The sequence below is a fragment of the Actinia tenebrosa genome, unplaced genomic scaffold, assembly GCF_029948245.1.
Source record: "Actinia tenebrosa isolate PJP-AT-01 unplaced genomic scaffold, QUT_ActTen_1.0 PGA_scaffold11__36_contigs__length_13525064, whole genome shotgun sequence".
Taxonomy (NCBI): domain Eukaryota; kingdom Metazoa; phylum Cnidaria; class Anthozoa; order Actiniaria; family Actiniidae; genus Actinia; species Actinia tenebrosa.
Window position 1 is genome coordinate 12,329,767 of NW_028292571.1, and position 17,152 is coordinate 12,346,918.

Consider the following 17,152-nt stretch of genomic DNA (forward strand, 5'->3'; position numbering starts at 1 on the left):
AACAACAGATAAGAGCAATTAATATTGGCCTCTCCGATAGATAAACAACTTATTAAAGGTTTTTACTATACCGACTTGCACAAGATACATTGAAAGCAAAATTGAAATCAATATTACAAGAAGTATAAGGGATATTTAATCACTACTTCTTTCCCATAAATTAAGCACAATTTTTTTTTTCTTTTTTTCTTTTCATTTTGATTGAAAGAAAAATGTCATTTTCACCAGCATTTTTGGTTGACATGCGTAGAACATCTGACAATCAAAAATATTCCAAACAAACACAGATTTTACGATCATTAACTAATCTTAATTCATGTGTTTTTAGTTCATTTTGTTTTGATATTGAACGCAAGAACTATCACTAACAATTTAGGGGAAAAAATACTTTTCCGATCAAGAAAAACACTAGTTAGCAGACCGGGGGGTCATAAGTTAGCTGGTGGAGTAGCTTGGAATTGAATAGGCCACAAGCTCAATTCCATATAAATATACCCTCGTACTTGTAAAAGCAAAGTACACTGGACGATCGATCAGGATGAATTATTTATGAAATTTTCTTTGTCTTTGGAAACTCACGTAGGAATCTAGTATTTTTGTTTCACTTTTTATGGTTTTATTTAAAAGCGGTAAAGAGTTACAAACAGATTAATCGTTTTAACCAAATCTTTACTAAGCTAGTCAATTTGATACGCTGTAATTTAAAGAGAGGTGGGCCTTGAGCGATTTGAACACCACTAGACGAGAATCATTAGCGAGAAGAAATGAGGATAGGCTGATTAATAGAGCGATGGAACCCTGATGGATACGCGACAGATTTATCATGGAAGAAAGAAAGACTGTCGATGATTTCATTGTCCTACAAGCGATATATACCTCTGGTGAATGACTTTGAAAGATCTAAAGAACTTGCATGAAGACTGACAGAACTCCTAAAACGTATCGCTTCCAATTCATTGGTCTTTACTCTGCGAAAACTATCATATAGCAAGGATAAAAGCATTGGCACGGTATTGAAAATAAATCGCTTTTAAAAAGATCATCTTAAAATTCCATTGACAAAAAATCCTCTTTGGCAAGGATAATTGCAACAAATATTTTATCGTGAAGCAAATTTACTGCCAGAAATTATTATTGTAAATAGAACTCTGAAGTTATTTTAGATAATCAGATATTGCTACACTATTACGATCAAAATTACTACTTTTTTAAAGAATTTGGAAAAGCATGAGCAGTGAAAACGGATCGTCTTGGACACTTGGTTGGAAATTGTAAAGAAAATTTGAACTAATATTCACGTGACGAGAGAGCCAATAGGATGATGGACCGAAGTGTGGGAATGTTTCTGCTTGCTGTGTTTGCCATAAAGACAGCCTTTGCAACACCAGGTGAGTACGAATTCGAATATTGTGTCGGTTTGATTTTTATGAGGGTCCTGAAGGGGGTCCTAATTCCATTTCACAGACCCCTTTGAACTCAGTCTTATAATCCTAGCCTAGGCTTTGCTCAAATCTCAATCTCATCTGTTTTTTGTTTTGTTTTGTGGATAGATGTTCCAGTCCCAGCTGTGCATAAAATCCCATTTTCCCATCCCCAAAAAGGCAAATCCCAGCTCCCATTTTACCCCTTTAAGTTAGGACCCTCAGCTATTGTATATAGATGCAATTCAGGTATTTTATCACAGGCAAAAATTTGATGTAACAGTTACGTGAGAGTTAAATGATAAAAATGAAACTTAAAAAAAGAACCGTGTTCCAAACACTATAACCATCAAAGTAAAAGGCTCTATTGTCGTCATGACAACAATTTCATTTCCAGTCTTACTCTCCATTTATATATCTAGATTGCTTGGAGCCTGATACGAGAGTGGTGGGACGCTGGAAGAATGGGAACTACTACAAAGGAGTAGTCGAGTCACTGACTAATTCTCTTAATGTGCTGTTTGACAACGGGAATCGACTGAGCTACAACCTACACAGCAAATATGACGTTATCGAAGATCGAATTCCTGAACTACACGAGGTAATAAAGTAGTAACTACACATTGCGCATGCGCGCGGTTCGGCCTTTTGCACAATCTCGATCTCAATGCATACATCTATCCTGCCTGTTTTGCCGAGAGAGGACAAACTTCGTTTATACTTTGAACGCAATGTTTTCCGATTTCAGACAACGTGTAATTCCCTAGAGTATCATTAATTTCTTTGTTTTAACGGTTGCGCACGAGAAGACACATGAATATGGATACAGCTGAAAATAAGAATGTTATTCTCAAGAGAATTACACGTGGTCTGAAATGGGAAAATATTACACCTAAATGCAAAGTAAATAGGTTCTATATATACCGTGTGCATGTGTGCAACCATGTAAAACAAAATTCCCTGAGATCTTAATAACGTACAGTGAAACAACTGCTAAATTGGTTGACTTAACAAGAACCTAATGAGGAATGCAGTGTTATCGTCAACCAACATGGCGGCTATGACGTACTATGCACACAAGAATAGGAGGATACCAATGAAACAGCCGCCATGTTGGTTGATCTAACAAGAGAAGCTAATGAGGAATGCTTTGTTATCGTCAATCAACATGGCGGCTATGACGTGACATGCACCCCAAGAATAGGAGGATAACAATGAAACAGCCGCCATCTTGGTTAATCTAACAAGAGAAGCTAATGAGGAATGCTTTGTTATAATTATCGTCAACCAACATGGCGGCTATGACGTACCATGCGCATGCGCTACAAGATTTGCTAATTAAAGTTTGCGGTCATTCCCTCACTTTGGTCTCCCTGTGTTTTTTCTGTTGCAGATTAAATGGGGAGATGCCGTCGTTGTAAACCGTCCCCATTCCTTCGCGTTCCAGCCGGCACACATCCGGGAGATCGTAGGAGGTCGATACATGGTATGGTACAAAGACGGCTCGTACATCTACCAAACTAAAAACGACATCAGAGTGTTTAATAAGTCGGCTGTTTGCAGTAAGTATGTGGGCCTAATGCATGACTGACATGCCTTTTGGAACCAAATTAATTAACAGATGGACAGATGGGGAGTGGGTTAAATTTGTTTGGAATAGGCCTGGACATGGTTAGATATGCTAAGATAAGATGGACAGATGGAGGGAGAGTGTGAATTTGATTGAAATAGGCTTGGAAATGGTTAGATATGCTGTGATAAGATGGACAGATGGAGGGGGAGGGGGGTTGAATTTGATTGGAATAGGCCTGGACATGGTTAGATATTTTGTTTTCATTTCATCCCAGACGAGCCTGCTTACCTGGGTTGTTATCGTGACCAAGTTCCTCGATATCTTACGGCGTTCATCCCAACGCGTCCAGCTACGATCGCTTCATGCGTTGACATGTGTAACGCACAGGGCTACAGTATCGCGGCTCTAAGGAACTCTGATCTGTGTTTCTGTGGCAACGCGTATAACAAAGGTTACCAGGTAATGGTTCAGTTTGTTGAAAAATAAAATCACTATCTACATGCAATCTGTTATGTTAGGGGGCTGATCTTGGAATTAGGAATATAAAAAGGCGCGCGTACCCTTGAAGCACTGGAGAAATTGTAAAAAAATCGTAGAGAAATCGTAGAGAAATCGTAGAGAAATCGTAGGGAAATCGTAGGGAAATCGTAGGGAAATCGTAGGGAAATCGTAGGAAAATCGTAGAGAAATCGTAGAGAAATCGTAGAGAAATCGTAGAGAAATCGTAGAGAAATCGTAGAGAAATCGTAGAGAAATCGTAGAGAAATAGTAGAGAAATCGTAGAGAAATCGTAGAGAAATCGTAGAGAAATCGTAGAGAAATCGTAGAGAAATCGTAGAGAAATCGTAGAGAAATCGTAGAGAAATCGTAGAGAAATCGTAGAGAAATCGTAGAGAAATCGTAGAGAAATCGTAGAGAAATCGTAGAGAAATCGTAGAGAAATCGTAGAGAAATCGTAGAGAAATCGTAGAGAAATCGTAGAGAAATCGTAGAGAAATCGTAGAGAAATCGTAGAGAAATCGTAGAGAAATCGTAGGGAAATAGTACAGAAATCGTAGAGAAATCGTAGAGAAATAGTAGAGAAATAGTTCCTAGTCAGTGACACAAGCGAACGTTTTATATTATATTTTGAAATTAACCAAAACGTTTGAGCTGAATATGTTTTGTGTTCTCAAACATAAACATGGTTTTTTCAAACGTTTTGACATTTCAAACAGAGCTCGTGCAAGGGCGGATCCAGGGTTTTTTGAAGGGGGGGTCTCAGGGGTAAATTTTGTGGGCAAAGGAATCCCAGTCGCATTTTTACCACAGGAAGCCCATTTGACCTCAGGAATGACAGAGGGGTCGCGACCCCCCCCCCCCCCCCCCCGACCCTCCCCCTGGATCCGCCCTTGTCGTGTATCATATTCAAATATTTTATAATTCCAGACAACGATGCATGGAAATGCAATTTAAAGTTACAGAAGAATACACGACTTTCATAACTGACTGCTGCTAATTTGCATAAACATTAAAAATCAATGTTTTTGGAGTGACAACCCTTTTAAATCATTGATCTTGTTGATTTAGACAAGGCGTGTGAGTTTCAACTTAAATTATTAAATCCTTTACAAGATGTGAGCATTTGAAGTTTTGAAAATGCACAAAAACAAGGCTACCAAGGCTTCCAGTGATAAATACATACAAAACTATCTATTTTCGTTCTTTCATAACTTGTTTGGTATGCAGTCAAATTCTACAAACTTTTCTGGAAATAGTTTTCGTGAAGTATTTTCTCAGATAGCATTAATAGTTTCTGGTAAAAAGGCTTCATTTTCTCTATCTGAAAAAAACTGAGTTATGAAAGTCGTCTATAATTTCAAACGCTTGCGGTACAATAACTGTCACGGCTATTTTCAAAGAATTTCTGTACAGCTCTGGTTACTCTAGATATTTTCTTTCCACAGACAAGTGATAGAAGATGCGACATGCCCTGTTACGACAATCCTTACGAAAAGTGTGGCGGTGTGGACGTTTTCTCCCAATACTGGACAGGTAGATTGCACTAAACTCATTCTTGATAATGGGGACCTTTAGAGCGACGCTCTTACTAGGTACTGCAAACTTCAAATTGCAGTTCGACGTCAGTCGTTTTCCGTCAAAATTTCGACATTTAGCAAGGCGTCATAACGAGCTGTTGCTGGAAGAGTCGCCATATTGAATTTCATTGATGCCGAGTGTTAGTTAAGGTTGGTTAGCGGGAAACTTGATGCTAAAGGTCTCTATTACAATGAGTACATTAGTGACGTAGAAAATGACGTCACTGCAAAACGGAGGTGTCTTAAGGCCTGTGAAAATTGACCAGCGAAAAGTAAAAACCTTTCCACCATTCGAATAATAATGTAAAACTCATTATTTATTGTTTTACTGTTATCAACCTCTTATTAGATAATACTCTGTTTGTTTTATTCAGGTATCGTTGGAGACAAGCCCGTTTATCGCCCTTCAGGTCAGTTATAGATGCGACTATAAACTATTGATTTCCTTAAGAATAACAGAACATTATGCTGACAGCATAATGACGTTTATGTCGAAACATTATACTGTTGTTGGATCCGGTAATCCAACTAGATGAATCCGCATATCTCAAGTCGACCAATAGGATATGACTACTGTTATTACGTAGCAGTACTTAAGGCGCGTCTTACTACCACGAGGCCTCTTTCCTTTTATTATCGCAGTCGAGCAAGTTCACTGTAAAATTATCCCACCTCCACCCCTGCGGCCTACCTGTTGGATTATCGTATTTAATCAATTTAGGTTGGGCGTGTTTATTCTCGCCCCACCTTTGCCGAAGACATAGCTTCTTTGGGTTTTGGTATTTTGTACGATTACATAGGTTTATTGATTATTAAACTTGCCACTAGCGTGACCAAAATTATTCCAAAACCAATGTCTCCTGTCTTCTCTTTCGCAAACTAGTGCGTCGCGATGCAAGGCTTGGACGTTAGTTAACTTTAGTCTAAATAAATTTACAGAATGTTTCGACATAAAAGGGAATTTATTTAGAGCTGATAGATACTGTAGTATTTTGACAATGATCCAGTATTAATGATTGCTATAGAAGGAAGGGGTAGTGGGTGTTATCTAGAATGCCAGTATAGATTCCTCTTTAGATTTAATTTTAAAAATCTCTTTTAGAAAGTAATTTGTAAAGTTTTTCTTCCTCTTTAATCTCAAAGGTATATACACAGGACATAAGCAAATTTCTATAAGTAATTCTGGAATTATGCTCATTTTCATTGCAAATAGAAATTATTTTCCTTTCTCTAGCGACTTATTTCTTTGAGTTAACTCTCGAAAAAACCTTGCAGCGTCATTGAAGATCCTTGGAAGCTCTAACACTAGCCTACTGGCTTAGTAACGATATCCCCGATGCCCCAAACGAAACGTCTCCGCCATCCCCTGGATATCCCAAGCATAGACATTTTCTTGAGACAGCGAACATAGTACATTAAATATAAGGTCCAGCTTTTGTACAAATATTTTTTGTCAGTATCTTGCCTCATTGCTGGCTTTCAATTGACATCTTTGCATGTCTCGTGAAGAATGTTCATCAGCTGAATCGCAAGTTTTCAATAGAATTCTTTCTGGTTGACAGCACATGGTGGTCAGTGTTTGACCACCATGCGGAGTAGATAATGAGATTCAAAAACTTTTATCAGCTGAGTGAAAGCTAGCAATGTGGTGTTGTTTTTACCCAAGCTAGATCGCCAAGCTAGAATTTGGAAAACACTGCTAGCGCCCAACCCAACCTTTTCCTGGATGATATACTCTTGGTGAAAACAAAACTTAATATATAAGGAAGCTATCGCATTTAATAATAAACTTATAATTTATTAATAACACTTTCTAGGTCTAGAAGCCTATACAAAATTCCACTTGGATCCGTACGGCTTTCAGAAAACTTACCAATCAGGTTAGTCCATGGTCACGTGATTATTTCCCGCCATTGTTGTCATATATTATTCATACCTGGTCGTTAGTAAAATTTAGGTTGGTTTTGATAATCTATTTTGTTTGTGATATCATTTATTGCAGTTATTACAAAGCAATCGATTCCTAGATTTGGCATGTTGCCATGGAGAAATATATTGCAAGGTATTTGTTTGAATGAACTCTTTTGTCTTGGCTACCTATTCTACTTCGATCTTCTCTCCCTCTTTTCTCCTACTTCGTTCGTTCGTTCGTTCGTTCGTTCGTTCGTTCGTTCGTTCGTTCGTTCGTTCGTTCGTTCGCTCGTTTTCTTTCGTTCGTTTTAATCCTTTCTTTACATCCTTTCATCCTTCCGCCCTTCTCTGATCGTCTTCTTTCCTACTTAAGCTTTACTATACTATTTGCTTCACTACTAAGTATTTCCTCTTAAATTCATCCCTCCCTCCCCCCCTCTCTCTCTCTCTCTCTCTCTCTCTGTTGCTTGCTTGTTTCCCGGAAAATTCAATTTCATACAAACAACAAGTTACTTTGTTTTCTCAGCTCGTAAAGCAGTAAACAAACCATCATCCCTCGCTCATTCGTCACCATGGAGATGGAACGTCCTTAGATCATCCTGGGTCAGAGCCGATGGAAAACAATACAGATGGACTCATCATCCAGCTTTGGCATCCAAGAACGCATATAGAACTTGGAGTAGCTCCCAAATCCCTCTTACTAGAAACGGATGGACTTGGAACGGTAGAGCATGGGTATCAGGTATCGAAAATGAATAAAAAATCTGAACCTTTAAATTTTATCGATACCATGAAACCAGTTCTGGGCGTATTCAAGCCATGGCATGCTTACTCACACATCCAATTAGAATTTAATGTGTTAGCGTGTTAATTGCGGAGGGAGGAAAGCCTGAGAATTCACGGAATAAAACCTTCGCGAACCAAGGAAGACCTGGCAAACTCTGCTCGACATATTTATGGATGGAGTCTGGGAATTGATCTGATCCTGAAACCCCAGAGTGGAGAGGCCGGAAAGGGGACTTTTGCTAGAAAACCCTTGGTTTCTGCAAAAACAATAAGTGTTTAAGGCGAGGTCTAAATTTCTGCAAAAATATATTGATTTCATTAATCGTTTCAATTACAGTCAAACTAAGAAAACTGCGAACACCTAAAATATGTTTGGAATATTCAACATCGCGTTCTGACCAATCACATGCGACAATTAACTTAGAAATGAAATCATTCTCGCATGCCATTGGTCAGAACACGATGTTTAACATTCCAGACATATTTTAGGTGTTCATGGTTTTCTTAGTTTGACAGTAACATTAGACCACTATATGCCAATAATTGTATTGTACTCTTTTATCCTATGCAGGAGCTAAGGCGTCAACAGGCCTAGGTTTGCAGCAAAGTCCCTATCATTATTTAACAAGAACGAATCCATTCTCCAGGAGTACGTATAGTAAACCCAAATCGAAACCCACCTACAACAAAGGCTACCTACATAAAACCGTCAAGCCAAAGCTCACAGGTAGACAGGACTTGTTTTATGAGATTAATAGACCCTTTTCGAGTTCCAAATTACCGCTGTGTTTCTTGATTACAGACTCATTTGCTCAAGCTAAGCCTCGATTTTGTGAAGAATATTCGCGTGTTCCAGTCAAGGTCCGTCAAGTTTCAAAGTGTTCGTATTGTAGAACTTGAGCATTCTTTACTTTACCGTTGGTATTTGCGAGTAATTAGACAATGATTCGAGGCTAAGCCTGAGTAAATGAGTCTGTAATCAAGAAACACAGCGGTAATTTGGAACTCGAAAAGGGTCTATTCCTTATATTCGATTCCTTGTGAATCTTTGACGCTGCATGGCAGTTGCAGTGTGAGTTTAAACCCAGGTATTGCCTATTGACTGACTCTCTAACTTATTTTCCTGACACCATTTTATTTTTGATACTTTTGACAGAGTTACGTTCATACAATACGTGGAGACCACAATCTGTAAACATCTTGAAATCATACAGTAGTAAGTAGTGTTTAAAAAAGCAGAGTAGAATGATTATCATGCTTATTATATTATTATATCTAAATTGTTACTTCTTTTCCTAGATGTGGATATATCAAAGGATTTCACGCCAAACCTTGTGCTACAGAAACTAGCAGGTCAGAAAACTTAGAAAAAAGGAAAGAAGATTTATATAGATTGAATTACATTTGAGAAAATTGAATATTTTTCAAGGATTGCTGGTACTGAGATTTAGGTTACTGGAAAAGAGGTTAGGTTACTTGGAATGGGTTAAAAAATCATCATTATCGGATTTCTCCAAGGTTCATCACTGGGACCGTGGGATTTTTGGTCACTCAATGGGGATGGGAAATAGAGTCGAGAACTTGGGATTTCTCCAAGCTTAAGGCTAATTACTGGGACCGCGATTTAGGTTCTTGAGGATTGGAATAGTGTCACTGACATGGGATTCCTCCGAGTTTTATCACTAGGACCAGGATTTAGGTTCAAAATGCATGTTTTATAACCGAGTGTTTCTTCTCGTCATTAACCATTATTACTAACACACGCAATCTTTATTTTATATAGATCGCATGCGCACTGTCAAATGGAGTCAGTTAAGCAATTTTGGCCAGGCATTCAAACCTTCCTCTTCAAGTAAGTTGAAGAAAAAATGCAATATCTGTACACATCCGCATCAATTTTTCCGACGTGTGGGTTACCTGTGGTGGAAGTAGCGCATACTTTTTCCCTAACGTCCGTTACCTAGATCTCTTTCGGTTAGCCGTTTGAGAGAGGGACTTGAAAAAATGTAGTCACTAAGAGAACTTGACAAAATATAGGTTTCGGTAGAATTTGACTAGTTCAATTGCCAGGCGCTCTTTCGAATTCTGCAACCTTGTAGACTTGCCAAAGAATAATAAATTCCACGTACCTTCAATGGAACACATGCCATAATATTCTACTTAAAATAAGTCGAGGCTAGTCCTGAGCAACAGAGAACTCGAAACTGGAGTATTCTCTAAAATCCTCGCTTTTCGACTTAATTGTACTAGATAAGGAAATTCTCTAATTATTTTTTTGTTTCTCTTTTTTTTTTTTTTTCAGTTCCTCTTCCTTTTCGTTATCTTGGATGTTTTGCTGATGATTACCAGCGAGACCTTCCATTCCAGTACTCCATGCCAGCAAGTTCTTTGTCCGTGAGGTCCTGTGTTCTCAAGTGTCGAGAGCACAGCTTCTCAGTAGCAGGAATTCAGGGCTCAACCCAGTGCTTCTGTGGAAATACGTACAGTAAATACGGTCGAGTTAGAGAAGAGGAATGCATGATGAAATGTGGTTCTAGCAGGACTGATAATTGCGGGGGAATCTTGAGGAATTCTGTTTATTTTACTGGTAAGTCATGGCATAATTTATTTTGTTCTCAAACAGCAAGCTTCAACTCAGTCTCCTACGCAACAGCTATTAGCGTCGTCACGCAATGTTCACTCCTATGAGTAGTGAACGTTGCGTGACGAAACTAATAGCGACTGACTAGTTTCAACCGCTATTTCAAAAACTTTGGAATATCTTTCAAATGAAAGTTATCGTCATTTTCCCCCCCAGGTATTGGATCAGCTTGGCCACATAGAAAAGGTACGTGAAAAGGATGAACTCACATGGATTTACTAAACTTTTTCAGGCAAATGTACACTCTTATATAACTTTTTTTCTTTTCTTCTTTTTTCTTCTATTCAAAAGGGATTGCCGCTAATCAGTCCAAGAAAAAAACAAGCAACGCCTCAAGTACGCATGCCCAGTATAAAGCCAATGACAAGTCAGCTAGGAAAGTGACGTCAGCATTACATGCCAAATTTGGTAAAACAACAATTTCATCAAAAACCAAAGTTACAAAAACTGTCCAACAAGATTCAAAACTGCAACCAAAGAAAAAAGAGAGGGGAAAGACCCAAAGAAACAAAAATAAAGCGAGAAATAAGCTAAATGTTATACCAGAACAATTGTCCGAGAAATTCAACTCAAAAATCGATGATTTTCAAGTCGAATCTATCAAAGTTAAAGTGAACTTCTCTGAACTCAAAAAAGCATTGCAGACTCTCTCGCCTGAGATTGTTCGACGAGTGCAAAAAGATCTTTCTAGAATGCACAAAAAGGAACATAAGAACCACACCAGAGAAAAAGTAAACGTCGAACTAGAAGAAACACAGCAAAGTAATAATGAAGAATATGACGAGAACGATGTAGAGAGAATTCGTAATGAGATTCACAACAAAGCACTCAACCGATTGACCAACCAAAATATTAAAGAAATTTTAAGAATATTGAAAATTCCAAAAGCGGAGCTTAAAGATGAAGACAGTGGGAAGAATTTTGAAGATGCAATCAAAAGTATTCATGCTGCTAGGAAGAAAGGGATGGCACGAAATGGTATAAAAGCTGTGAATGGAAAAGATTTTGCACACGAAGAAATAGAAAGTTATAGTAGAATATTTTTTGATTTTCCGTTAAAACCTACGAAAGAGGTCTCAAAACCTTCGACGAGGAAAAAAGCTGGTATTGATATGAAAAAACAAAAAGATCATCTGAATAAGAAGATGAAAATTAAAGCACAAAAGAAAAATACAAAGGACAAATCAACAACTAGTATTAAAGTCAAGCCATTGAGAAAAGTTTACAGCAAGGAAAAACATCCAACAAAGATGAATGCTAATGAGAAAAAAATCAATAAGGATGCAAATCAAGTTACCAACACCAAGCCAAGAAAGGGAGGACATCTGAAGGAAAATACAAGCGCGAAAAGTACTGGTAGTAAAGAAGCACAAAGGTTGGAAGTACAAAGTCATAAACCGAGCTTAAAAGCAAAGTTTTCGAAGTTAAAAACCGTTGCAAAGACTTCAGATGGCAGCACTGAAAGAAATAAAGGCAAAAAAACCCTTTCTCGCACGACAAAAACTGGCCTACCTGAGAAAACCGTAAAGGAAAGTAAGATGTCTTCGAATGACAAGCCAGCCATAGGCGGTGGAAATAAAAAGGTTAAAGCGAATAATGGTGTACAGAACGTCGTGGAGGTTGGAACACAGCCTGGCGTTGCAGCCATGAAAAACGCTCATTCAGGGGATGGGGATTTGAAGGCGTTGCTCAAGATGCCTCCTGAGAGAAAGCAGATTTCGAAAGGTGGAGATGTTAAGAATGCTGAAGGAGTGAAGAGTGTTGAAACGGGGTCCACCAATCGTATATCTAGGATTACTAAGTCATCTTCCAAGGCAAATTCTGCAGCTTTTCCTCAGTTAAATCAAAATAAAGTCAAAATTACACACATTTTGCCGGAACAAGTTGGAAAGGATAAGGGGGAAAAAGGCCAAAGTTCTGCTAAAGGAAGCAAAGAAAGTCACGAAGACAAGCAAAACACAGCAAACAAGTTACCAGAGAATAACGATGAAAAAGTGAAAAAGAGTCTAAGCCAAAGTCAGGCAAATTACAACGGCGTGATAGAGTTAGATGGTAGAGCAAAACAGAATGATGATGAGAAATCTCAGAATAAAACATCAGAGCAAAAGGATAACTTAAAAGTAAACGTCGAGAATGAAGGAGATGAAAATGGTGTGATCTTCCTTGGAGCAGCAGCGAACCAACTTCAAAAGTCAAAGAAAAACGACGAAACGACAAAAGATGAACAAAATATTCCAGATTCTAAAAAAGTGAAGAAACTCAAACTTGTAAAAGAAACTGAAACTGAAAATATGTCCCCAGGTGTTTCTGCAGCTCAGAAGAAAGAGAAAAAGATGAAAGACGATAAAAATAAGACGTCAATGACGAAAACAAGTTCTGACTCTGGGAATGACAAGAAAGAGCAAAAAGAGGCAAACACTACAACGAAGCAGAAAGCAAAGAACAACCTCAAAAAAGAAACCAAAATTAAGAAGAAACATAAACAGGATGATTCGAAAAAAGAGCAACATAAAACAAAAGTTTTAAATGACAAGAACGACAAGATGTCTTCCAAAGAGAGCGAACAAAAGCTGACAACAGGAAAGAAACTTAAAATATTAAACTTGAATGGTGTTGCTGATCTGGATCCAGGAAAAAAAGACGTCGGTCAAAGCGATAAAGTCCTAGTGGCTCCAAACTCTGTACAAATGAAAAAACAAAGGAAGTTGGAAGCATCCGATTCCCATCCTGCCGAAAAACAGAATGACGCGGCCTTGTGGGATGGTGGCAGCGGCGCCGATACAAGCGGTTCGAACTCTGACGCACCTCAAACTTCTTTTGAGCAAGAAAACAAACTGCTCTCTTTTCAAAAGCAAAATACTATCTACGGCAAGAGTAGTAATTCAGCTTTGCAAAAAGGATCGATGAGTAGAGGAAATTCTTTAGAAAAGGTCAGCAGTACTAAAGGAAAAAACGAAGATGGAAGCCAGCCTGATTACAGTGGCATGACAGAGGCAGAAAAGACCACAGAAAGTAAAATAATCACCAAGCTTAACAATTTATTAAATAGCGGGAGCGGTGATGACAACTTTGAAAATGTTGTAAATGAACTTGAAAAGAATAAAATTGATGGTATTTCTGGTAATGGGGTAACTATTATGATGGGACAAGGTTCTGGAACGAATTCTAGCCAAGAAAACGATGAACCTGGACCTCAATATAGCGGTAGGTCTAGCTCGATGGATGGGAAGACAGTGCAGTCGGGCGAGGAGATGATGAACAGAAAGATGGGAAGAAACCCTATTGGGGAAGACCAAAACGGCAATGTTGGACAAGCAACGCTTGATTCAAATAATAAAGAAACTAGAAATTTGCCAACAAAGGCTGTGGGACTCAATAATGAAGTAGACAGTGGTTCTGGCTTAGAAAATATGAATAATTCCGGAGAACTTAACAGCAAGTATGCTTATTTTGGATCAGGAGCAAATAAGGAGGAGCTGCCTTTGATAAGGGCAGACGACCTTAAGCGTCTCACACAGGAACAGAGAAGACATTCATTTGAAAACAGCGGAGAGAATCCTCAGCCTAAAAAAGATCTTCAAGGAGAACCTAATGGCAAGGAAGAAAAAGCTAAGCTACATCCAAATTGGACGAAACAGAGGCTTTTTGTCAAATCTTCCATCCCTAAACCACCAATCTACAAAATGATTTTGATTCCAAGACAATCAATGTCTACGAATAAGAAAAATGGAAGCAAAAAAGTTGATGGAAAATTAAGGAATTCAAACGTAATTTTGAAAAAGAAAGCTTCATCAAAAATTAAATCAAGACATGGGATGTTTAATAGTGCAAAAATGGTTGGCCAAGAAAAGAAGAAGCAACTTGATCAGAGAAAACTTGTCGAGGGAGAGTCTCGATATCAGAGGGGAAAGAAACGAAGCAGTATAAGTAATAAAGTAAAGAAAACTACGAGAAAAGGAAAGTATTACTCTGATGTGAAAGGAGTTCGTGTTGTGAAGAATGGCGTTTCTTTCACAGTTAGTAAAAGTCCGGAATCTCCGAGTCAAAGCTCAAGACTAGAAAAAGGAAAGAGTAATTTGACAAATGGTTCCTCAAGAAATCTTGGTGCACCTACAAACAACAGTTATCTCAAAAATAATAAACTCAAACTGCATCATATTTCGGAGAGAAGAAAAAAGTTCCCCAAAAAAACGGCTAAAATTTCCAAAACGCAAAGTAACAAAATGGCTGCCGGTGAGAATGAAGTATCTGACGATTCGCAACCCAATCTCAAAGACAATGGATCCCGTAACCAACTAATATGGCGTGGAAGTCGTCTAAATGAACTCAACAGGAAGTTAGAAAACTGAAATGTTTATTACGAAATGACCAAAATTTTTGTGTGTATCCAAGTCATTCCGAAATAGGAATGTACGCTGTATAGATTAACCGCAGGTTCAGCTAATCGTTGGACTTGTATGAGAATAGATGTATCACATAGCAAGTAAAGTTTAAAATAAGAGAAAAGAAATATAGAGTTTTATCATAATCCCCAAGCTGAAGCAAAACCAAACGCTTTGGAAAATAGAGATAATTTAGCTATACTGTTATTAGGCTGCGTTCATAGTGTATGGCAAGGGGGGAGGGGGGGGGGGAAGGTGGGGCAGGAAAATCTTTAAATGACAAAAAAAAAATTAAAGACCCCCCCCTTGAAGTCCCACAAAAAATAGCTATCCCCCGGGGCAATCTTTAATAGCCTCTTCTAAAAATTTTGCATCCCCCCCAATTCTCTAAAAACAATAAAAAAAATAAATTCAACCCCCAACCCCCCTCCCCCCCCCCCCCCCCCCCCCCCCCCCCCCCCCCCCCCCATTCTGCTATACATTATGAACGCAGCCTTATGAAATGATTGTTGGCAGTATTTTTTATATTACAAGTCGAGAGGTTCTGCTGTATAGCATCCCTCGATTCCTGCATGCCGTCAAAGATGTATTAAAGTTTATTATTAATGAGTATTAAAGTTTTGCAAGTCAGAAAACAGGAATTATTTATCATTTGTCGCAAGCGGGATGCTGTATGCTGGGTTTGGGTCGAGCAATATATTAAGAGAGAATTCTTTTCGTATTCTAGCGGTGAGCGCCAAAAACTATTTCCTTGAAGAAAGGCTGCTGTACAAGGCTAAAATCTTGTTATTTAGAAAGTTCAACTTGGTGGAAGTGGAGACAACCGATGAAAGTGGAATCAAAGTGTTAACCCAAAGCAAAAATTTGAATCGAAAATGAGGTTTAGGCCTTCATTTGCTTATTTCCCATACATTTTCTATAAAAAAGCCTGACAATGCAACATTCTAGCACCAATGCAACAAAACATCTTTGTACAATTGAAAATACCGCTTTAAACAGGCATTTTATCATAGTACACCAGTTTCTAACTGTTAAAAACAGGTTTTCCATGTTAACCCAAAACGAAAATTGGCGGGGATCAAAACTCATACGAAAGTCTAGTTTTGGCGCTTTTTTGCTCATCATTGAAAAAAAAATCCTATTAACATGATACGAACAGAAAATATGGCATACGTACATGGATTAGTCAACTGACAATTAGTGGCCAAAAAAAAAGTAGTTAACAGACATATAATCTAAAATCAATAGTTAACAGGTTTAACTGTTCATTATTTTGATTAATAGTATGGCTAGCGCTCGTAAAATTACTAAAGTTAACTGATATTCGGCCGAAAAATTAATAGTCAACTGACAATTGTATGGGAAGCACCCGTTGGCAGTCTCTTTTTGATTTACATGCGGATTGTGAGGGAAGACGTCAAAAACACTGAAACGCCGCTGCTGCAAACGCGAATAATCTTGTTGTAGATTCAATATTTGCCAAGCCTTTCAAGTTTGACATCAAAATATCATATTATTAATTTGTCGATAGGCGGATGTCAACTACTGAAATATGAAAAAAAAAAAAAAAAAAAAGCGTAATTTGAACCAAAGAAAACGTAGAGAATTCAAAATTGAATCATGCCTTCAGTAAGACAGTGAGCATTAATACCTAGTGAATTGCAGCTCGTATCATCGCCTGTAGATTACTAACGAGAGTCTTTTAGAAGTCAAAACCAGTCTCAACCAAAGTGTGTTACCTATATTTGTAGAAATACAGAATACTTTTCTTTGCGTTGCATAGTAATTTTTAGCTTGATTCATCGCTAGTAAATCATAACGAGAGTCTTTTAAAGCAGTGTTAACCAACATGTTTTATCTATCGTGACCAATACATCTCTGTTTTTAGAAATACAGAATACTTTTCTTTACTTTGCACTAGTGAATTGATGCTCGAGTCATCGCGGGTAAATTATAAAGAGAGTCTTTTAGAAGCCAAAAACAGGCTAAATCTACATGTTTAACCTATTGTAGCCAATGCATCTCTTTTTGTAGAAATACAGAACACTTATCTTTAAGTAAAGATCTTTGTAGTATCAAATAATAGAGTGAGATCATTGTTAAAACCCGTAAAATAAAAATTACTAATCAACGTGTATAACAGTCAAATAGACACAAAAGAAAACAGTGGAATAAGGGTCTACTAAAAGTGCAATAATAAAAAGTCTATTTAACAGGTTTAATGACTTCACTCTAATTGATGGTTTTCAACCATTCCCAAGAGAATGAAATAACAAAAGACACGGCGGCCATGTTGGAGGATATAACAAAAGAATTCATCGACAATTCTTTTGTTAAGTTCCTCCAACATGGCCGCCGTG

The 17,152-nt window shown here is 38.0% G+C and overlaps 1 protein-coding gene across 1 annotated transcript; it reads left to right on the forward strand.

Annotated features, from left to right (window-relative positions):
* Positions 1–631: 631 nt before the first annotated feature.
* On the forward strand, positions 632–15,012 carry LOC116302904 (uncharacterized). Its single transcript, XM_031712313.2, has 16 exons — positions 632–1,388; positions 1,844–2,022; positions 2,815–2,983; positions 3,269–3,453; positions 4,941–5,028; positions 5,447–5,482; positions 6,890–6,952; positions 7,075–7,134; positions 7,510–7,725; positions 8,341–8,496; positions 8,926–8,985; positions 9,069–9,122; positions 9,553–9,621; positions 10,072–10,356; positions 10,567–10,596; positions 10,702–15,012. Exons 1-16 carry the CDS (start codon positions 1,319–1,321, stop codon positions 14,757–14,759), a joined length of 5,778 nt encoding a protein of 1,925 aa, XP_031568173.1. The 5' UTR covers positions 632–1,318; the 3' UTR covers positions 14,760–15,012.
* The last annotated feature ends 2,140 nt before the right edge of the window (positions 15,013–17,152 follow it).